Here is a 23998-nt window from a genome sequence, read left to right as displayed (position 1 = left end):
TCATCAGTGTGAGCCTCTCCTATTGTTCGTTGTGCCAACTATGAGAGGAGGAGTTGTACCGGCAGAGTTTCAGCGCTCATATATTTTTTGTTTTAACATTTCAGCCTTCTAATAATGAACATTAACAAATAACGGAGTTCAGTGTGGTTTCATTACCCCTTTATGGTTGTTTGCACAGTGCAACACATCATGAGTCACAATGCAGAAGCTTCAGATGTTAGTTAACTGGATTCAAAGCCAAAGCACAGCAGTATAGCACGTGCAGCGAGCACCTGTTACAATGGGATAACTTAAAGCCACATGTGATTGAATTTGCTTTCTTTCCTCCCTCATTCTGCTTGATCACCTTCATTTTTGTGTCAAGATAAATTGCCTCTTTTTCCTGTAATTTTAAGACAAATATAACTGAGCGTAATTGAAACCACTGCAGGTAATAAGCTGAGGTCGTAAGTTGATGGCTACCTGTATTTCTTTTGTCTTCATTTTAATTGACTGTTTTTTAGGATACAGGACCATAATTCTTTTTTTCTTTTTACTTACCCAGCAGCAACAATAATATAATGTGCAAAGTGAGCCAACAGATAACCAACTAACTCAGTGATCCCAAACTCCATTCCTTAATAGCCAAAGTTTGGTTGCAACCAATTATTTAATTTGAAAGTCATTTCTCGCTGTTAGTGTAACATATAATTCTGTGGATTCCTAGTGTTCTCATTCTAGTATAATACACAGTTCCAAAAATGCTGATTTTGCTTTTCTAAAACTATAGCATTGAGGCTTCTAGTGTTTCATGTTTGTTTGTCTTCCAAAAAATTTTATCCAAGGTGTTTTACAAGATCAGCATACAGTTTCTGCTTAATCTTATTAAGCACACTTCAGTTTAAGAGACTAGCATTCTATACAATTTATTATACGTATAGTTTTAATAAAAGAACATAAACAGAAAACATTATGTTGAAACATAAGTGGAAATGCATTATGCAATATTTACGAAAATAGACTGTACAGTGCCATTGTTTTCAAATTAGTTTTTTTTTTTTTTGCTATAGTACACAGAAAGGTACAATGTGCTTGATGTCTTGCTGCCAAATGTTACTTTAACAAACAAATCTTGTATTTTGAAATCTAATCTTGGGTATCGTTACTGCTTTTAAAATGCATTAGAAGCACAATACAACACTGTGCAGTATGTAGTGGTAATGCCTTACAGTGCTGGAATCTGTCCAGTTTCAGGATGGGAATTGGCAGGAATTAGGGGAACAGAGTAGAACCATGAGATGAAAACATTAACCAAAAAGCAAATAAAGGTCATTACCAGAAAGACAGAAAGACTGTGCATCAGAACCCAAGATATTAACCAAAAATCAAACTCTCAAGAAACTAGCTTTAAATCAGTAAAACCATAAAATCAAAATAATCAGTAAATATAAAATAACAATTCCAAAAATTAAAACAAAAAGTTAAAAGCAAAAGTTAAACTAACTTCTGCATAGTTGAAAACCAAATTAAAAAATATAAGGTCCAAAAGAAAAAATATTAAGTGCATGATAACTTAATAATATTGCTGGCATTCATAACGAAATCACAGTTTGAGTCACAATCATGGTCCTGTCTGTGTGGAAAGAGTTCAAAAGGTTTTGTCTGCTTTGACACTTTTTAGATTGATTGAAAGCGCTGTGATTTTTTTTTTAAGTACATTATATTTAACTTGGAATGTGCACAAAAAGTATCTTATAGTAGACCATATATCTCCCAGAATTAGTCCCTGATGTGTGTTCTTTGCTTCTGGAATAAGAACTAGATCTAATATATCTCTGTACTGGCAGAAAAGGGCTTATAAAATTAGTGAGTGAACTTGATCTAAACATTCACAGATATTGATGTATTGTAGCTTGAAAGACTTTGCTGTGTAACTGCAATGAATGCTTTACTACCTACCCTTCCTCACTATTGTAACTGAGCACTTAATCAGTAGCTAATATGCAGAATTAAATTATATTTAATTAGTTAATTGACTGTGTCAACAATCTTAGGTTATTCCTCTAATTGAGCTTTTACTTGGCAAATGAATGTGTTTAAATGAGACACAGGTACTTAAATAAAGATAATTGCAGAACTTTGGAATTTATAACAGAACCTGCTGTCTCTTGCTGAATTCAATATGTTCAATCATGTAATTTTTTTTTTTTTGTTTTTGTACATCATGGTCACATTACACATTCTTTATGAATTCTGTCACAAACAGCAAACCTCAGGACACAGTACTGGCATCTTGTCTCAGACTTCTGTTAGCCTGCATATGACTGGCACATTGACATGTCTACCAACTTCTGAAAACTAACATAATGATCTAATTAAGAACAATATAGATATTTAACCAAAGTATTTCTGTCTGTTGCTTCTTTAAAAACATCTTAATTGAATAAAAATATAACTACTGAGTTCCATAAAACAGGACTGTGAAATCAGCAATGTGTTTCCTTATTTAGTCTTGCATTTAAGGACTCCGTGAAGATCATTCTAATTCATCTCAGCATTTAGTAAAGCAGAAAATTGCTAATTGGTTTAAGCAATATATAAATCATGGTGTTGAAGTTATTTTATTGATTGCTGTGAGTATTACATTGTTATACAACTGGCCGGGACTGCTGAGATTTCACTTGGCTGCATTTCTACGATTTCCATAAACCTAACCAGAATTGATTTGATATTCAACATATAGTCAGAAAATCCTTACTTTACTCTGTAATTTTGATTGGTTTTAAGGCAGTCATTATCCTCCTTAAGTACAGTGTGTATTAACTATTTTATATATATTTCAATCATTATACTATAAGAATACACTGTGGATAGGGAAAATTAAATATTATGCAATATGGTGGAAATTGTATATATTTTTTGACTTTCAGGTACCATACCACCACTTATTAAATCTGATGTTCAGGGTACAGAAGGCATGGCAAGCAACGAAGGACTGAAGATGATGGTGACAATTTCCTGCATTCTGGTGGGCGTTGTTCTTTTGTTTGTGTTGTTGCTTATCGTCCGACGACGACGAAGGGAACAGAGACTGAAAAGATTACGAGGTGAGACAAAGAGAAATCAAAATGTAATATTTATTTTTAACTTACAGCCGCTTACAAGACATTTTTAAAAGAGTATTAACCTTTCTATCATAAGAGACTGTAGCATATTCCTATATGATTGTCAGTAGTAAATTCTATCAAAATATGCTCAGGATCTTTCCTTTACAGTGCTCCTTGGAGGTGGGAAAGAATTGTTAGGCAGAGTTAGTGAAGCTGAATTTAATGGCTGGTCTTGGAAAATACCATAGTTACAGTAAGTGAGCTTATACCCATAGTTTACATGTAGCAGTATCTGTACTAGAATATTATAGGTCTCCTAAAGAATTTTTTCCCCATTTCATTAAAGATTTGTCTTTAAAAAATAAATAATGATTTTTTTTTTTTTTTTTTGGTTAAAATGTGGTTTTTCAATAGGGTAGTGTTTGCATTGCTGGTGTGCAGCTTTATGTTTCATGTTCATGTTGCTTCACTTAATGGGATTTCAGACAAATAAATATCCATCCATCTATTTTCCAACCCGCTGAATCCAAACACAGGGTCACGGGAGCCAATCCCAACCAACACAGGGCACAAGGCAAGAACCAATCCTGGGCAGGGTGCCAACCCACCGCAGGACACACACAAACACACCAAGCACACACTAGGGCCAATTTAGAACCGCCAATCCACCTAACCTGCATGTCTTTGGACTGTGGGAGAGAACCGGAGCGCCCGAAGGAAACCCACGCAGACATGGGGAGAACATGCAAACTCCACGCAGGGAGGACCTGGGAAGTGAACCCGGGTCTCCTAACTGCAAGACAGCAGTGCTACCACTGCGCCACCGTGACAAATAAATATCATTGTATAAATAAAAACTAAAAGGTTCAGCAGTAAACACTCTAATAATGTACTTGCCGGAAAAGAAAAATTAATTGAACTTCTGCACATTCTAATATGAGCAATGAAATTTAATCAACTTTTTCTGTTATCTTCTTACCCTCGCCATTTTTTACTTACCCACAAATATACAAAAACATTAAGCAAAATATAAAACAGTTCCTGTTGTGCATAATTTAAACTATTTTTCTGATTTTGAGCGTTATTTCTTGTGTGCCTTCTTTATGTGATTGTCAATAATGCTCTATGTCTTGTAGCAATTTCTGATTGTATTCAAAGATCACCATAAATAAGGTGTTTAAGTTTCTGTCCTCTATAGCAAAGTTCACTGAGCATTTAGCTACTCAGGCTTTTTGCATGTTTGTTGACTATGACTTCAGGAAGGGTATTTTTCGTACGTGGATTACTCGTTTAGCCAGATGTAATTGTTGACTATTTGACATGATCCTGGATCTGTCGGTTTTTCGAAACTCTTCCTGGATGTTTTGTGATAGCAGCAGATCCAAATCCTCAAACCTGCTTGGAGCAGGTTTGTTGTATGTAAACAAGGATTAGCTTACACACTTAATCAGTGTCATGGAATTCATTCAGTCATGGCTTAGTCGTTTGTGAATGAGCAACCAATTGATATTGATGTGCAAATTATAAGAATAAAATTTCGTATAGAGAGGGTTTTGCGCGATTGGCAAGATCCTTTATTGCTCTTGGAGGAAATTCTTTTCGAAAGATACCGCTTTAGCGGAGGATGAATATTGTACCTCAAAAGATTTATTAGCGCCTTATATTCGAATTCATACTAGGTGAAGTCGGGCTCTCACAACCACATAGACAGTATGGATTGCTTTGAGTTTTTTTGCAAGCGGCACTTTTTTATATACTGTAGGCAATGCGGAAAATCTGTCTAAAAGTGCAGTTTGCCAGGCAATTTGTAAAGTCTGTTTGGTTCTGAAATGTTTTCTTCGAGTTTTCATAGTAACACTATGGACACCTGTGCGTACAGACAATAAAAGAGGCATTTCATGCCATTGCAGGTAGGTAATACACAGGCAAAAACACCCACAGTTCCATAAAGAATCTCACAATCAGCCTAACATTCTCATTACCCAGGATTTCCAAATGTGATTGGGGCACATGGGACTGATCAGAGTGGAGTTTGATCAAACATTATTTAAAAAATGTACCTCTCCTCCTGATGAATAATCAGACACAGTGTCTTCATCAAACATTTGACCTTCGTCAATATCTCGTTGGTTAGACACAAGTTCTAGGGATATGACATTCCTTGCAACTGACCCCACAAAAAAAAAAATGCGGGCGTGCGCATTCATCTCGGATGATTAGATCCAGCTAGACTAATCTACTACATGGCTGCGTTTGAAAAACCGACTTATCCCGGATGAGCTTCACTGCCATTAACTCATCCAAGATGAGGCATCTGAACTCAGATGATTTAAGCAATGTACGGAAAATACCCCCCAGTTTGCATATTGGGTTTAATAATTTTAATTTAATTGATATTGTGGCTTAGACACCAGGTATTTTTGATTATTTTTTTCTCTTATATCCTGGTTTTGGTGTTTGTATTTTTTTCTTTGATGTACCTTTTTGTACTGGTGGCAGAATGCTAATTTGCTGTACATATTGAAATTTATAGATGCCTTTTCTTTAGTAATTTCTTTCTTGTCTCTTTACTCATGAACTGAGGAGATCAATTAAGTCTTCTGGTACTTCCAACTTCTGGTACAACACAGTCCATTACTTATGGTGCTCTTTTAAAAACTCCACACTGTTTCTCCTTCAGATGTTTACCCAGTCCATGTATTTAAATGTATGCTAAATTGAATCTTGCACCTCATTTTTGTAATTCTGTCTTTATTATTAAAAGCATGGTGTTTCAAACTTTAGACTATTGGCTAAAATTGGTTAGTTGGAACATTCCAACCTGCAAGGCTTTTTTGCCCCACAAGATGCCATCTTAATGTCATGAATTTAACCAATTTAACCAGTGTTCACTACATTCAACATTCATCATCTGCTTGTCAAAGTATTTCTAAAGTGATTTGCCTAAAAATTGATAAAAACAGAAGGATTCATTGAGCCCTGAATAGTGCTGGCTTAAAGAAAATTATTGTAGTGCCCACTGCACTAAAATTTCATCATGTGTTGATTATATTTTGTACCAAACAAATTAAGCATATATTGAATGGAATATTTGCCAGAACCAACGTCACATGGTGTTCCTGACAAATAAAGGCCACACCTTTTTAGCTGGTTGGTTTTTAGCAGACTTTTCGTTTTCATGTTTGTTTAGTTTGTCATTACACAAAAGCATGTGACTGATGCCTTGACCTGATGTATGTTCAGTCTTTTCATACCAATATAAAAATAATGGAATGCCAGCTAGATTCTTTTCTTATCAGCTTTGTACAATGCAAAGCTAATGTGATAGCACTGATTTTCCTTTTTTCTTTCTACCGAACTTAAAATCATTGGTTTAAGGAGCTTTTTCATGGTCAGTTTCATGTTAATCTACAGTACATATAATCACCTGCTTGACATGATTGTGCCCCACTGTATGCCACCTCATTAGCTGCTGTGCTGGAACACAATGCCTACAGCAGCAAAGTGTAGCTTTAAATGATTATTCATTAGCAACTGAAACTCCAATTATTTTAGTCCTACAATACATTTATCAAGTACCCACTCCCATTTACATTGCACACCACAAATAAATAAGTTCAGTTCCACAGGTATTGCACAGTAATGGAGGTCTCCATAGCAGAGCAATTAATTTAATGTTAACATACACAGGAGAGTGCTACAAGAACTAGCCACAAACAGTAATGATAACTAAAGAGGAAGTGGTTTTTGCTTTGAGAATCTTCATTTTAAAATGGCATTTGAGAACTGCTTAGTGTATGTTCTATGATTATGTCTGACATTTTCCTATAGTAGGAAATTGTACAAGTAGTAGTTGTGTGATATGTACAGAATACAATGAAAAAACTAACTTGCCTATTGCTAAATTCTGTAACTTTCCCACACTGCAAATATGACATAGAACATTGCAGGGGAAAACACTTTAATAACTGTGCAAATCGGGGACTAAAAGTAAAAAGTCTGTCTAATGGTTGGTTATTCAACATGTTTGACTGTTTTACTGATTAAAAACAGGTATACTTCTGATGCACAAAGTTATTTTTCTAAGTTTATACTGCTACTAATGTAGTTGAAATAAATTATTGTAAAATAATCTTATCATTACCTAGATTGACATAACCATTATAAATTACAGCAATTCCTCTGCTCCTCAGATGTTTAAGTTGTGTTTATATATATATATATATATATATATATATATATACAGTATATCTATCTATCTATCTATCTATCTATCTATCTATCTATCTATCTATATATCTATACACACACACACACACAGTGATCCCTCCTCGATTGCGGGGGTTGCGTTCCAGAACTGAGGAAGCATGTACCATAAATTAAAAGACCCATTGTCCGCAGAAATCCCCGAACCAGAGAAAAATCTGTGATATATATTTAGATATGCTTACATTTAAAATCTGCGATGGAGTGAAGCCGCGAAAGACGAAGTGCGATATAGCTACATATTACTGTGTGTGTGTATATATATATATATATATATATATATATATAAATATAAATGTCTACGTGTGGAAGTGAGCATGTCTCTCCAACCCGGAAATGAGAGGTGGAGTCGGGGTAAGGGCCCGAGTTTACGGAAGCGAGGCCAGCATATCAGCAAAATGAAACCTCTGAAGAAAGTCACTTGCTTAGCCGCTAATACAAAAGCAAGGCGAGTACATCGGCAAAACTGTTTCTCTTTTACTTTTCCTTCTACCGCTAATACACAGTCAAGGCGAGCACATCGGCAAAAGGAAACCTCCTAGAACAGAGATGCCCAGAGTAGTTCCTTTCAAATACTTGACATCTCTACATTTTAGTTTTTTTTCTGACGATTTCAATAGTTTCTAGGACCATAGCTAGTGTGTGTGTGTGTGTGTGTGTATATATATATATATATATATATATATATATATATATATATAAAGTGCTTATGTTTTGCACACCAGTCACACATTTAGCTGCAGCGGCATTAAGAAATTGGACATCTCTTCTCTTCATATACTAATGATGACAGTGTATTGTGTGGAGTTATGATGATTTAATAATGAGTGGAACTCATCTTATTGCTAGTAACCCTGTTATTCAGATTTCCTTGTACTACATTCTTTTCACAAGGATTTCACCAATTTGGGGTGCTTTTCCTTCACTGCATGTCATGAAACTTAGTTGACGTTCTGCTTTACTATGTTTTTTTTGTTGACTTTAGGCCACACTTTACATTAGGTATTCCCTTATTGCAGCATAGTTACTGTAAAATCTGTGATAAAAAAATGTTTAACTTGAAGCGGTGCTTAGATTTATGTAAAAATCATTATCAATGATCTGCATGGCCAAGTATCCAAATAATTATGTTTGCATGTTGTAAATGATAGGGGGTGTGCTTGAGTTATCCGGTAAATCCAAATGCCCAGAAAGCCAAAGTATGAAAAAAAGAAAATGGTTTACTAAGCAAAATAACAAAAGGAGGCAAGTGTTTATTGAAAAGACAAGATGCTGAAGATAAACAGAAAAAAAATCTAGAATGGCTGAGCATGTCTACAAAGATTTTCATGCTCTATCTATCATATAAGGTAAATTGTTTATTGGCAAATTACATGTATCTTCCTCTTGTCTCCTTCTGGTCTAAACTCTTAGCTCTTCCTACTTCTTCTGGCATCTCTTTCTCATACTAGCTGTGCCCTTGTCACCAAATATATATTATATTATGACTCTGTTGTACCTAGGTCTGGGGATCAGTATATAATTAAAAAAGAATTGTTCCTGTGGGTGATGGCAAGGTTACATTGGCATGCCCACTTAGTGGTCCTTTTGTCCCATTTGGGTCCTCCTCTGCAGTGTCCGTTTCTTAATGCCCACTACTACAGGGCAGCTCTTTTTGGTACATCCAAACATTCAAAACAAAAAAAAAAAAAAAAACGCAGCATGATCAGTTAGAGCTACTCCTATAAAGTTTAAGGTAATGTTAAATTCACATATGTATTTGAACTAGCTAGAATGGGATGTTAGTTTTATATAGCTAAATTGGTTTTGTTTTATCTTCTATAAGCTAACATGTTAATGGAATATTCTTAACATTCTGCTACAGTATTAACTTTGATGTGAACAGAATAAGCTTTGTCAGAATGAGATCATTTACAAATGGGAAAGGTATCAAGACATACAGTTTTCTAACCATATATACTGACATATAGTAATGTACTGGATACAGCAATACATACAGTAGCATAAATAATGATGAATACAGTAGATTAAAGACACATAACTAAGGTATGTAAGCCTGAAATGAAACTATCATTAGCAGAAGTTGTGTGTGTGTGTTTTCCTCTTCACTTTTGTGTGTGATCTGTTTTTGATTTGAATTGCAGTAATATGATAAAAACAAAGATACTTGGAGTGAGGAATTTTTAGGGTTTATTCATAATAAATGTTTTATGTTCTACAAATTTACACTACAAGATCTGTAATACTATTGACATACAGTATATATTTTTTTATTTTATAAAGCAGTTCATCAAACTGAATCTGATAATTCAGAACTTAAACATGTAAATTTCATCATCAAAATAATTGTACATAAAAATAATAAACAAAAAGAGAGAATTTTACATATGTTAAGGTGTTTTATGGAACTGCAACTAAGATTCTTTTCTTCAAAAATTATATGGGAAATATATACTATGTTCAAGGCTGCAAACTATACTTGAAACTTTAGCATCCTAATATCCCTGTTAAATTTGTTAGGTAAACTGTGTTTTTTCCTGAACAAAATCTAAACATGGCAGAATAATCACACAGTTAGAATGGTATATGCTAATTACATAGAGTGTTGGCATGATAAGTAAAAGATCTGCACTTGCAGCCCATAGAATCCCTGATGAGGTAATTACCAGTAGTCTAATTTAAAACAACGCCAAGTCAGTTAGCTTTGAAGTTTGGAAAATATGCTGCATTGTGCCTGAATGTTTATTTTTAAAACTTAAGATTCTTCTGGAGGCTGCACAGAGTCAGGAGTACAAAATAATAAATTTAAAATGTATCGGACGAAATGCAAGAATTCTAACAGAATGTAGATTGTCTTTTTTAACTGTGATTTTGGATTTCTTACATGGACTTTTTTAAAATCCTAAGCTGCATTTATCTGAAAGGTAGTTTTGATAGAAAAAAAATTACTAGTCTAGGCAGGATAAGCTATTCAAGCAGACACACCCAATCATTCATATTTAGACATTTCAGAGTCGCCAGTTAACCTGACAATTGCATATCCCACATGTACTGGAGGTGGAAATTTGAATGGTCTGAGAGAACGCAGGCTGACTTTGGAGAATCAAGTATAGATAGCATTAACTACTGGGCAATTATTTTTTGCCAAAGAAAGAGGAATGAATCTTTGTTTGAAGTACTGATTTATTATTAGTAATGCAGTACTGAAAGGTCACAATAAGTCCTTTATCGATAAACAAAACATGTGCATAAAGGTTAAGGTCAATAACAATTAACCATCTATAATACAATATATTAAATAATCATTATGAAACTCTGTCTCACTTAGCAACTTACCAAGCCCGGTAACATGTCTATGATTCCGACTTTTAAGATTGGGAATCAATAAAAGATGTTGTTGGAGCAAGCAAATGTCCTCTGTGTTAACACAGAGAATACTATCAACCATAATCAGCTATATACTAATGAGTGGTTAGAAACTGGCTGTTGTAAGTTAGAGTAACCCAGAAAGAGACATTTCCCATTCAGTCCAGCATCTCTGTATATAAAAGGAGATAGGAGCCTTACATAAAGAAATTTCTAATCTCAAGATGAAGATGGTTGAAAAAGAATAGTGGGGAAAATGCATAATTGTAGGTATGATTGAATGCTTAGAGAAATATTATTATGGCATTACATACTTTTATTTGGAATGCTTTGCTCATTATGACAGTGAAGAGATGTTTTTTGTAGTACATGTTTAATATTATAAAGTATGGTTTTCTATGGAGGCTGTAGTCTTCTTGGTACAGTATTACACTTTGTCTGATGTTGCCTTCACATCACAAGGGATCCAAATATCCAAATTCAATATTTGTATATTGCTATTTACTTCACTGCTGCACTTGTGGCTAGAGAGCAAGTGAAGCACAATGAGTGCCAAGATAGTGAGGTAGATCATGGTTTTTTGTGTTTTTTAATAAGAACTGAGAGATTACTGTAGATTGAGAGGTATGTTTTTTGTTACTTTCACTTAGTTTAGTAAGCTAGGTGTAGATGGGAGTGAAGGGACAGTGAGACTTGGGGTACTGCTTTCCTTGTTTTCTTCTATAAAGGTTTTATGGGGTAGAGTTGTTTTGAGTTGTTGCTGAGGTGTGTGAGATGTTACAGAGCTATTAAAGGTTACATTCTCTGTAAATGTTCTTGTTGATCATTTTAACAATGTGCTAAAAGCATCATTTAATATTGTAAAACCAGAAAATATAAAAATGAATCAAATTTTTGTACAGTGCCTTGGAAAAATAGTATTTGCACACTTAAGATAACAAAAAAGGCAAAAAAACAAAATTTCAGATCCCCGCTGACATTTACAAGGAGAAGGTTGTCAACTATAACAGAGCCCCTAGTAAGAAAAAGACAAATTATTGCCAGCAATGGAAATAATCTAAGAATACTGTTTTCTACTAGTAATAATTTGATTCATCTTTGTTCAGTTATTGACGTCAAAACCAAAGTTACACATAAGAATTTGCATTGTACTTTCAATCAAGAATTTAGGTTATAAGATCTGTAAGTATGCAGACCATGAAAGCATGAGATCTAAATAACCTCTTAAATTCACACAGGAATGAAGTAAATGTCTTCTCAAAGACAGATAAAAATATGCTTAGAAATGTGATCTCACTGATTTTACTTTTTACTTTGTCTTGACCCAGTTCCTATGAGGTTCTTGTGGAAAATGTAAACTGTTCTCTAGAAACTTGATGTTTTCTAGATGCACTGAAGATGGCTGAAGTAACACCCTTGCTTACAAAAACATTCTGGATGGCTTTAGTAATTTCAGGCTAATATCTGTCATTTTTGAGTAAAATATTGGAGAATACAGTCTTTAAACAATACCAGTCTGTTTTTCATAAAAATCACAAAGGTTGCCTTCCTAAAGATGCTCTAATGCTCCTAATGCTCTCAGACTTGGTAGTAACAGAAGGTACTTAAATGACTTGATCAGGTAGACCATTTTTGTACAATTATTTGAGTAGATATTAATGCAAAAATCTGTAATATACAGTTCCACATGGATCAATACTTGGACCGCTGTTGTTTTCCTTATACTGTATATACTTCCATATAGTAGATCATAGTATCAGTTTTTACAGCTTCACAGATGATGCACAATGATATATCTCTGCATCACCTAATGACCCAAATGTTCTGCATCCTCCAATTGTAATGCTTAAAAAAATTAAGGGAACACTTAAATCACACATCAGATCACAATGAATGAAATATTCAAGTGGAATGTCTTTATTGAGTAATACATGTAATTCATTGAGAACAATATGATGTAATAATGGTCAATGGAAACCAAAATAACCAACCAACTGAGAGCTGGATTCAACGTCACACTGAAAATCAAAGTCAAAAATTTAAGTCACAGGCTGATCCAACTTGTGTGAATTTCATCATGGCAACTCATAATGTGACTTGGTAGTTTGTATGGCCTCCACGTGCCTGTATGCACCCCCAACAACATCTAGACATGCTCTCAATGAGACAGCGACTGGTGTCCAGAGGTGTCTCCTCTCAGACTTGGTTCAGGGCATCAGTGAGCTCCTGCAGACCCTCATGGGATCTATTTCATAACTGTTTGGTCAGGAACATGCACACCAGTAACCAGCTGGAGATCATCTTCTAGGGCTCTTGCAAGGCTCTTCCTGTTCTTCCTTGTACGAAGGAGCAGATACCGGTCCTGCTGATGGATTGATGCCCTTCTACAGCCCTTTCCAGCTCTCTTCATGTAATGGTCCATCTCCTAGTATCTCCTCCATGCAAGACTGTGCTGGGAGATGCAGCAAACCTTGTTGCAACAGCATGTATGGATGTGCCATGCTGGAGGAGCTGGACTACCTATGCAACCTGAATTGGCTGCAGGTGCCACCTCATGGTACCAATAGTGACAAGGACACTAGCAAAATGCAAAACTAGAGAAGAATCAGACGGGAAATATAAGGAGAGAGCAATTATCTGTGGCCACTACCTGCAAAATAATTCCCTTTTTGGGCATTGTCTTTCTGTTGCCTCTCCAGTGCACTTGTTATCACATTCGTATTTCCCCGAAAATAAGACAGTGTCTTATATTAATTTTTGTTCCAAAAGGGCACTAGGGCTTATTTTCAGGGGATATCTTAAATTTATTCATGTACGACAATATACTGTACATTTATGCAAATACAGTCATGTCATCTACTTCTGAAATATTGTCATAACTCTCCAAATTCAAACCCTGAATTTCAGCCTGAATTTCTTGCTATGCTTTTGGATCCTCCAGGATTGATGTGCGTGCTTCAATGTTTGATGAATGGTGCAATGTGGTGAAGCAAAATGCAGACATACAAATGCATTTGTGGTGTTTTGATATTCAAGCATTGCATATTCCCCAAAGTAAAGACACAATACATTTTAAAAGTCTCATATACCATCTTAAGTGCCATCTTTTTTTTTTTTGTTTTCGCACCTTCACAATACCATTAGAATATATGGTGGCATATTTAAGCCACAGAGAAAAAGAAAATAAGGACATAATGAAAATGTTTATTTTGTGATTAAAGTGGAAATTTCAGCTTTAAACTCGAAATGTCCTCTTTAATCCTGTAGTTTTCTTTGTCAGTAAAGCAGACCGTTACAAAAGTCACCTTAAAACCAACCCAGTTTTTAAATCGCTACAAGCTTCTGGGGCTTCCTTCTGACCTTACAGCAGTGGCCAGCAGCATTGCCACAGAGAACACATTAAAATTATAATATTTCAGCTCTCTGCACATTTAGAATTCTTAGATTTAAACTTGATATCAATTTCATGAAGAAATGCATTAAAATATGTATGTTGTATTTTACAGATAAATCATTAACTTTGTTTAAATAATGATTACTGCTAATAGTTACACATATGGGGTGGCACGGTAGCAGAGCAGTAGCGCTGCTGTCTCGCAGGGAGTCACATCCCTTGTGATCCCTGCCTGGAGTTTGCATGTTTTCCTGGTGGGTTTCCACAGTGTGCACAGTTTTCCATCCAAAGACAAGAAGGTTTGGGGATTTAGTGAATCCAGAGATTTTGTTTCTGTGTTACGCCGCTGCTGCAGGAATGGGCGCATCCCCAAATTGATGGATGTAATCATTAAACATCCTTTTCAGAGATATTGTGGCAAGTTGTCCTTGGAATTTAATGGATGTTTTGGGCACACACGTTGCATCGCGTGAAGTATAAACCTGGCCTTAGGTGCCTTACTTTTCAGCTGACGATCTTGACTGGGGCTTATTTTTGGGGTAGGGCTTATATTACAGAGCAGCCTGAAAATCATGCTAGGGCTAATTTACGGAGTAGGTCTTATTTTCAGGGAAACATGGTATTGCACTACAAATTTGGTCATATAGCCCTAGAGAGGAAAACAGGGATCAGAAGTACTATAGGTGTTATTGTTGATTCTGACCTTAGTTTCTAATTCCATATAAACAACGTCACAAACACTGGGATTTTTCAACTTAGAAATATACCAAAAATTCTTTTTGTCTTTGTTTGATGCAGAGAAATTGATACGTGTACTTGCTGACAGCAGACTTGATTACTGCAATGCTATGTACACTGGTTTATTAATGAAGTGTATCACTATTGCAACTAGCACAAAACACAGCTGTGAAAATTTTGACCAGAACTAGTAAGAGAGATCATATTCTTATGTTGTAAAATGCATGTTGCTTTCAGAATTTACTTTAAGGTTCTACTTCCTGTTTTTGAAATTCTTAATGGAATAGCACCTAAATATTGTACAGAATGTATAACACAGTATATCCCAGGTTGTGCTCTCAGATGCTCTGAGGCTGTTTACTGAATGTTCCCAAAGTGAAGCATAAGACCATCTGGAGAATCAGCATTTTGCCACTATGCACCAAAATTGTGGAGCAGCATTCATACAAATTTTTAGAGAAGCTGGCTCTGTTGATATTTATAATTTTCACCTCAATATTCTTGTTTACTCTTACTTAATATTTCTTTTAACATATTTTTAATATTGTATATGTTTAACGATCTTATTTTGCCATGTTTTGCTTTGAATTAATTTCTTACATCGTGATTGTTTCTTATTGCTTTGTTTTTTAATATAATTTCTTTTAATATTCCCTCTATTTTATTTCTAGAATTGAAAATGTGCTTCAATTTTACATATTTTAAGTGTTAAACTATTTTTAATCTTTTTTATGAAGCACATTGAACTTTTAAAAAAGGTATGAACGATGCTTCATAAACAACAATAATAATTTCAAATTTTTTTGTCTTTTTTTTCAAAATTGAGTAGTTAGCTTTACTATTAGGAAACACTTTTTGCTTTACACATACTATATATATCTTGGGTTATCCCTGACATAATGTTTCAGTGTATTACTCTTTTGTGATTAATTTCTTTTACGGATTTAGAATATAAATTGAACAGAATGGATGTCACATTAACAATCTCAGAGTTGAATGAAACAATATTAAACATATATTGTATTTATCCACATGTCTTAATGGCCATTACAACTGGACATGCCTCTCATAAGTATGGATATTGGTTTTAGATCTGGATATATTATTATAGAATAGTTAAACCTTTATATTCCACACTTTCTGCAGTAGTTATGACCATTTCTAAAACCACAAATGAACACTGGGCATTGTTTTCATTTCATTAGTGCTATTATGGTTGTTTAAAATGAGGAGAATACAAATAAAGTATAAACTCATCTTTATATGTCTTGCTTTGTGTTTGTCATAAATAACTGTTGTTAATTTACTAGTAATCTGGTTGTGCATCACTCACTTAGAATATGGAATCGTGTATGTGACACTTTATGCCAGAAATTCTATTCTGTGAAACTCCAATGTATGATAATTATATATTTTAGCCTTATTACTTTTTACAATATTATTTATATCTTCATAGAGCTACAGTATCTGTAGACAATGTTTGTGTATTCTTTGATCAACTTTATCTTAAATAAGGAATTCCAGCAACACATTATTTTTTCCATTTACAAGTTAGAAACTTTTTTAAAAAAGAAAGAAATGCAGTATTTTCTTCACAAAGATACACATAGAAACAGGGGTTATGTTACAGAGAAATCTGGAACTTTGTTGGGCTCAATGGCTTGTTCTGTTAAAAATTGTTCTAATGTTTCCTAATATTCCATGATTTTACATGGTAGAATATATTGCAGCTAGTAAGGATCAGACTTTAGGAATACGACCAAACTTTATCAGTTGATTTCCTGCAGTACACTTCTAGGTGCTCTTAGACAATGATAAGAAAAGACCCTCTTAATCAGTATCTTGGACATGGGATAGAATTCATTCAATCATAATACTCATTCTTTATCAATGTGTGTCAAGTAGAGTGCCATTTAGCTTACAATTGTACATTTACTTATCATTCAAAATTAAAATTATTGAAAATATACCAGTGATTTGACTGATTATGAAAAGTGGCATCAAACTGCAGTCTGGCTACATTATGTATATTGATCCATCCATCCATTTTCCAACCCGCTGAATCCGAATACAGGGTCACGGGGGTCTGCTGGAGCCAATCCCAGCCAACACAGGGCACAAGGCAGGAACCAATCCTGGGCAGGGTGCCAACCCACCGCAGGACACACACCCACACACCAAGCACACACTAGAATCGCCAATCCACCTAACCTGCATGTCTTTGGATTGTGGGAGGAAACCGGAGTACCCGGAGGAAACCCACGCAGACACGGGGAGAACATGCAAACTCCACGCAGGGAGGACCCGGGAAGCGAACCCGGGTCTCCTAACTGCGAGGCAGCAGCGCTACCACTGCGCCACCGTGCCGCCCCTATGTATATATATTGATATTTTCTTAAATTAACACCATTTTGAGATAAAACATTGAACTGTTTTTCAGATACTGTTGAACTTGCTATTATTCTCACTGCTTTATTAGCGCGGTGTGGGGTAACACCAGACGGTACAAGATTATGTAAAAATGAATCCGTTGAGATTTCCTACACTGCTTTACTTTCATGTCAACCTTTTTTCTTTAAATTTAAGAATCCCAATCCACCCTACATAACTCAGTGGGAAAGTAATTTATCTGTATTATACTATTTAAACCAGGAAAAAAATCCATTTGTCGTTGCAAGGAATGTTTTGGCAAGAATTTCCTAATGTTGCTGTAAAGTAAGCCTGACTGGGCCTAATTCTACTCACTTTTTTAATGTATATAAAGAATTATGCCTTTTGTTTGCATAGCTTTTCAGACTGAGTAGGATAAGGGCTTTATATAAATAAACATGTTTATGCTTTTATGCAACTTAATTCTCTTTTGGATAGGCTGTATCGATTGCACTTTTGAGAAACTGCATTTAGAATATTACATGTAATCGTTAAATTCAATAACTTTTAAATATGTTTTAAAGAGATAAATTCTGAAGAAAATGTTCATAGTATCTGTATGCAAAATATATTATGAAAAGGTTGTTTATTGCCTAGCTGCTACTTTGTCACAGTTGGAGGTTCACATCTTATGTTTATTTTGTGGTCTTAAACTAATACTGTGGATGCTAAATAATTCTATGTGAATACAATGTACAGTACTATACAAGGCAGATTTTATCTAAAGTCACAAAACTTTTTTTTTTTCTTTCCAGATGCTAAAAGCTTGGCTGAGATGTTAATGAGGTACTGTACTTAACTGAGTTCATCCAAGATTGCATTTAGTTAGTGCATGTATTCATTTTTATTAATGTTGACAGCATACAAGTCATTTACATTAAGTATGTAATACAGAACTGTCTCTAACTATTGAATCATATAAAGCTGCCAGTATTATATAAACTGAAGTGGTTACTTTTTTATGCATGTTTTCCAGCAAAAACACACGGACTTCTGACACCCTAAACAAGCAACAGCAAACACTGCGCATGCACATTGACATCCCTCGGGCTCAACTCCTTATTGAAGAGCGAGACACCATGGAAACAATTGGTACGTCCCCTTTAATTAAACTAGCGAGAGAATCAAATCATAATCAAAGCAGATGTGTAGAAGTTTTGTTTTCCATCATCTATAATGAGTCTACAATCTTCCATGTCCTCCAGTGGATAGTTATTTTTAGTAGTGGTTTGATTCCTTTTGTTCAGAGGGTACCAATTTTTCTGAATATACAAAGTTTGTATTGCTTTCTGAAGAGGACCAGCCCTTTGATAAGGAGAACTAAATCACTAATTAATTTCTTAGAATTGTTTTATACATGAAATATTTAAAATTGCTTACTTTTTTTACAGTACATACTTAATTTTTCAATTGCATATACTGTATTTCTTCAAAATAATTTGATATTACTCAAAAGTCAGTCAGTCATTGTCCAACCCACTTTATCCTACATAGGGTCACAGGGGTCTGCTGGAGCCAATCCCAGCCAACACAGGGTGCAAGGCAGGAACAAATACCCGGACAGGGCGCCAGCCCACTGCAGGGCACACACACACCCACCCACACACCAGGCAGACACTAGGGACAATTTAGGATCGCCAATGCACCTAACCTGCATGGCTTTGGACTGTGGGAGGAAACCGGAGCACCCGGAGGAAACCCACACAGAAAAGGGGAGAACATGCAAACTCCACACAGGGAGGACCCAGGAAGCGAACCGAGGTTTTATATTTTATAAGCATAATCTTCATATTGCTTGTAGCATTGTTTTTATTACTCTTTACCTGTCAAAAGCTAAATGTTTAATAAAAAAATAAGTTAATCTCTTAAACAGTTTAATAGTTTTTTTACAGAATCGTAATGTGCTCGGTTCTTTCGGAAGTTCTCCGATTGATTAGCACAGCCTTAACAAAAGCCAATCGCTAATCCAGAATATATAGATAAAGCCAGAGAGTAACCTATTGAGAAAAAGTCAGTGTTCTGGAGTGTAATCTTTATTCCAATTCCAATTTTGATGGAGTACATTAAACTAATAATGCTGATAAATACTGCATCTGCCAAATACTGAATGCATTGAGTGAGTCATTTAAAATTTATTTAATGTCTAAAGATTTCTATACCTGAGATTGCACACTAACAACAAAAAAACATTTATTTATATAGCACATTTTCATGTATAAAAGTAGCTCAAAGTCCTTTAAAAAATATGGCTCAACAGAGTTACAGAAAACGTAAAAACTAAAGACCAGTTATTTATAATAGTAGAGAAACATAATGTCCAGTTTAACTTATTATGATCAGATGGCCAGGGAGGGCAGGAAAATAAAAATTCCAGCTTGAGGAATGTTGGAGAAAATAATCCTGAGGGGTTCCATTCCAAAAACATAGTCAAGCTACACTAACCATAAGCCTATGGAGTGTTTTGCATTAATCAGTTGCAAAAATGTGCAAATAAATCACAATTTAAATAATTGTAACTTTTATATTGTAACACAAAAAATAAAAATGTCAAAGTGGATGGAATATTTTTCACAGACACATTAATTATAGTTTTAGACACCAAAAATCATGCTGTTGTCTTCTTTTTATTATATATTTGTCACATCTCAAATATGAGTGAAAATTGCTCATGATGATGTCACCCAGTCCCTTTACCTTTAATGTGATTTCTGAATTTTAAAAAGTTTGCAGTATTTATTTGTTAGATGTTTTCATCACATCACAGTCACTACCTCTACAACTACAATGGTTACTCACAGAGGACTGGTTTAGAGCACGGATTATACCACTTAATGCAAAAACAAAAAATCAGTCAAGAACAAAATGAAAAATGAAGGCATGTTCTGCACAGTATTTTTAAGATTAGTATCAGCTTAACACCTACATTCCTACAAGTATATGCTTTCTTCAATTTTTCAATGAGAAAGACAAATGTTCTGCTGTCACAGTATAAAGTATTCCAGAACAAGAATCTGTCTGGATGAGTAATTAGTCATGAAGTTTGAATATTCAGTATTTATATTATTAAAAAAAAACCTTTATTAAGGTCACATAAGTAGAAGCATACAAATTACAAAATGGCGCAATGGCATTTCATATTGAGCCAAGTTACAGTATATAAGATAATAAATAAACATTGGACTAGATAAGTCTAACATAAGTATACAACCACTTTTGAAAATACCTTTGAATAGAAAAAATAGTTCCCACCAAATGCATATCCAAAATCCAATAAAACTGAATTTATTTAAAATTATGTTATGGATACTCATGGTACATGGTACTTACATGGTGCTTTGAGTATTTTATACAGTGGAGTCAGAAAATAATCAGATCACATCACTATTCACTAATTTTGTTATTTTGAAATCTTCTGTTAAAATCACTTCAATTAAATTTTCCCCACATCAAGTAAAACTCAATACCCTAGAATGACAAAGTGAAAACAGGATTTTAGACATTTTTTTTGCAAATTTATTAAAAATAAAAAATGGAAATATCGCATTGACACAATCCTTTTACTCAGTATTTAGTTGAAGATCCTTTGGCAGAGTTAGCAGTCTTCTTGAGTATGACCCAACAAGCTTCACACACACCTCGATTTGATCATTTCCTACCATTCTTCTCTGTAGGTCCTCTCAAGCTCTGTCAGGGTGGTCGGAGACCATCAGTGGACAACTATTTTCAGGTCTTTTCAGAGATGTTCGATTAAGTTCCTATTTCTTGTGTCATAATAAAGATTACACTTAAATGTATGGATGTAACTCATTTACTTCTCAGACCTACAAAGAAACCTGTTTCTCTAAAATGTCTTTTGTATCTGGTGCATTTACTATCCATTAATGGGGATTAGGCACAGCACATATGTTTAAGACCTATTTCAATACAAATGTTACTTTAGGTCAGCTGTAGTGGACTTGTGCAACTAGGTAGTTCTCTTCAGCATGTGTTTGATTTTGTGTACAATCACATACTTGTATTACATTATATAATGCAATTCTTTTTTTATAATAAGTCTGCTAACAATATATTAGGAGAAACTTATTTACGTTGAAAAACACAAGTTGTTTTATTGTGTAAAGATTGTGCAAGTTTCCATGTACAATTGCAGAAATTATATAGGTGGATATTTTTATTTGGGCTTGATTTAGGTTACACAGAAACATTTAACCACAGTGAAGAAGTGTTTTTACAGCCAAAGTAATCAGTGCAGAATACAGGTTTCAGCTGGTAGCAGATGTGACAGATTTCTTTAATAAACCAATCACTACAACTCTGCAGATGTCTCTTCTTGGCAAGCAGCAAAAAAATACATTATCTTTTATATTACTCAGCTATACTACAATTTTGATTTTAATTACTAGTGGTTTATATAAGAAGAAAAAAAATTAGAGATTTGCTAACATTAAACGTTAGTATGTGCATTTAACATTTTGCAACCAAGTAAAAGGTAAAGTAGTAAAACTCATTGTATGATTTACAACATGTTTATGCATTATACTATATATGTTTGTGTTTTATATTTATTGTTCTTTTGTATGCACAAACATTAAGTGTAGAATCTAAAATAAAGGGTAAAATATGTACTCCACAGTATAATTTTCATTTAAATTAATAAATCTGAAAAGTAATATTAATAAAAAAGGGTTATTATATCAAACTCAAATTGGAATTGTGGGAAATGTGATTTTTATGCAAAAAGTAATCCCCTTTCTTACTAATAAATGGTTTACTTCCCCTTACTTCCCAGATGACCGATCTACAGTTTTGCTGACTGATGCTGATTTTGGAGAGACATCAAAACAGAAATCATCCACTGTCACACATACTGTTCATTATCAGTCTCTTTCACAAGCAACTGGACCGCTAGTTGATGTATCTGATGCTCGACCAGGAACTAGTAAGTTTGAAAATAGTTCAATGAAATTTCTATGCTTGCTGTATTTTATTTTGAGTGCAGTACATGTCTAATGAAATACCATGCTGATACAGAAGTGCAATGAGAAAAATAAAGATGGTGAGAAGGTAAAATCTCAGCCAAGATATCTATTTTCACCTATTTCTCCAAAACAACAATGTCAAAGTGTGCCCATGATAACGGTTCCAATATAACTTTACTGAAATATAACAGGTTTGGAAAGTGTTTATTTTCTATGTGTGTCTTTAAAATGGCAGACCATGTCTCTCAGAAGCCCACAACTGCTGCTTAAGTTTCCAATATTGTGCCTACAGTATTTATGCACACTTCAGCTTTGTTGCCTTGTTTCATATATTTAGCTGTAAACTCACATTATTTTTATTGTTACTTTTACATTAAAAAAGAAAAACACTTTATCTGATATATTTAGTTTTAGGTTTTCTGTATCTACTATTATTGAAGAGGGTAGCCCTCCAAACCTAGAAGATAGTAAAGCGGCTTAGTGAAGGTAAAAATTGTGTCTTTATTAAACAAGTAAGTAATCAAAGGAGATATATAAACTCAAACCATACAATGAACAAACTCTGCACTCCATCATTCCTTCATACTAGAGAGAGGTCATGTGCTATTAGAATTTAGTGAAATAGTTCATCATTGTGCTACAGACTTAACAGTTTTTATTAGGAAATTCTCCACTGTAAAAAAATATGTATGAGTAATTTATATGATACTTTGCTAAGAATGTGCATTGAGACTTGCTACTGCTGGAGATTAGTTTCATCCCATGGAATATTCACAATTCTATTTCATTATTTTCAGCTCCATCTATAACCTAACAATCAAAATTAAAAAAAGGTAAATTTATCACATCAAACATCTTTAAACTACATTTGTTATCTTAAAATTCTTTTCTTATGTGCTCATGGTTGTTTCAAAACCACTCACTTTGATTGCTATATATGGATTGTCAGTGCACTTAAGAAGGTGGAAAATGGATCCTGAAGCCACGAAGGTTGAGAAACACTGCTGAATTTCAATACCCCCATTCATTTAAAAACAAAAGTAAAACTTTATTTTCATTAGCTGACCATAATAAGAATATTAAGAGTACTATCACAGGATATATAATACTGATCCCTGTGAGCTGAGTGCTGCAGTGCATGCCTAATTATCAATTCAAATTAGTCATGTGTCCAGTTACATCCCAAAACAAGCCTTAAAGAAGCCCTCCCCCTCCCTCTTCCTTCATCAGAAAACACAGGACATGCTGTGAAATTATAAAAACAAAAGATTTATTACTGTTTACAAAGTATTTCTTCTTAATGAATGTATCAGCACAGATAAATTGTAAATAAGCCAGACCAACAATGGAACAAGCAGGTCCCATGCCACTGCTTTGTGGTACGGCCAATGAGCACCCCAACAGTGGAACTCAATGATCTATATTTTATTTACTTTTTTCTAGTTTGTGGACTTTTGTTATATTTTGCTTGTGGTGTTTGTCTTGTTTACGTCTTTTGTTGGTGAGGCACAGCGCAGCATAATTGGTTCAGCATAGTTGGCACACTTTTCCCTAGCACTTTCCCTGTGGGACAAGTAAAAAAAAAAAAAACATTGCTCCTTTATAGTCCACTCAAAACTGGTTTACTTACTCCTAACCCATTGAGTTCAATGCATATTGTGGAGTTCAGTGAGGTTTGCGTACATTTCTGTTATTTTTTTGAACTCATAGGGATGCAAACTCTATTGGGTTTGCTCATC

General features: G+C 34.5%; 1 protein-coding gene across 1 annotated transcript in view; it reads left to right on the top strand.

Moving 5' to 3' along the window:
• The window catches only part of LOC120523294 (Down syndrome cell adhesion molecule homolog), a 668946-nt gene that overhangs the window by 602362 nt on the left and 42586 nt on the right, over positions 1-23998 (top strand). Inside the window, exons 27-30 of the mRNA XM_039744497.1 lie at positions 2910-3086; positions 18036-18066; positions 18257-18372; positions 22070-22219. Coding sequence (XP_039600431.1) covers positions 2910-3086; positions 18036-18066; positions 18257-18372; positions 22070-22219 — 474 coding nt within the window. The remainder of the gene's footprint in view (positions 1-2909; positions 3087-18035; positions 18067-18256; positions 18373-22069; positions 22220-23998) is intronic.

This window comes from Polypterus senegalus, chromosome 2 (assembly GCF_016835505.1).
Source record: "Polypterus senegalus isolate Bchr_013 chromosome 2, ASM1683550v1, whole genome shotgun sequence".
Taxonomy (NCBI): Eukaryota; Metazoa; Chordata; class Cladistia; order Polypteriformes; family Polypteridae; genus Polypterus; species Polypterus senegalus.
Note: the sequence above shows the minus strand (reverse complement) of the source record. Positions and strands in the feature narration are given on the sequence as shown.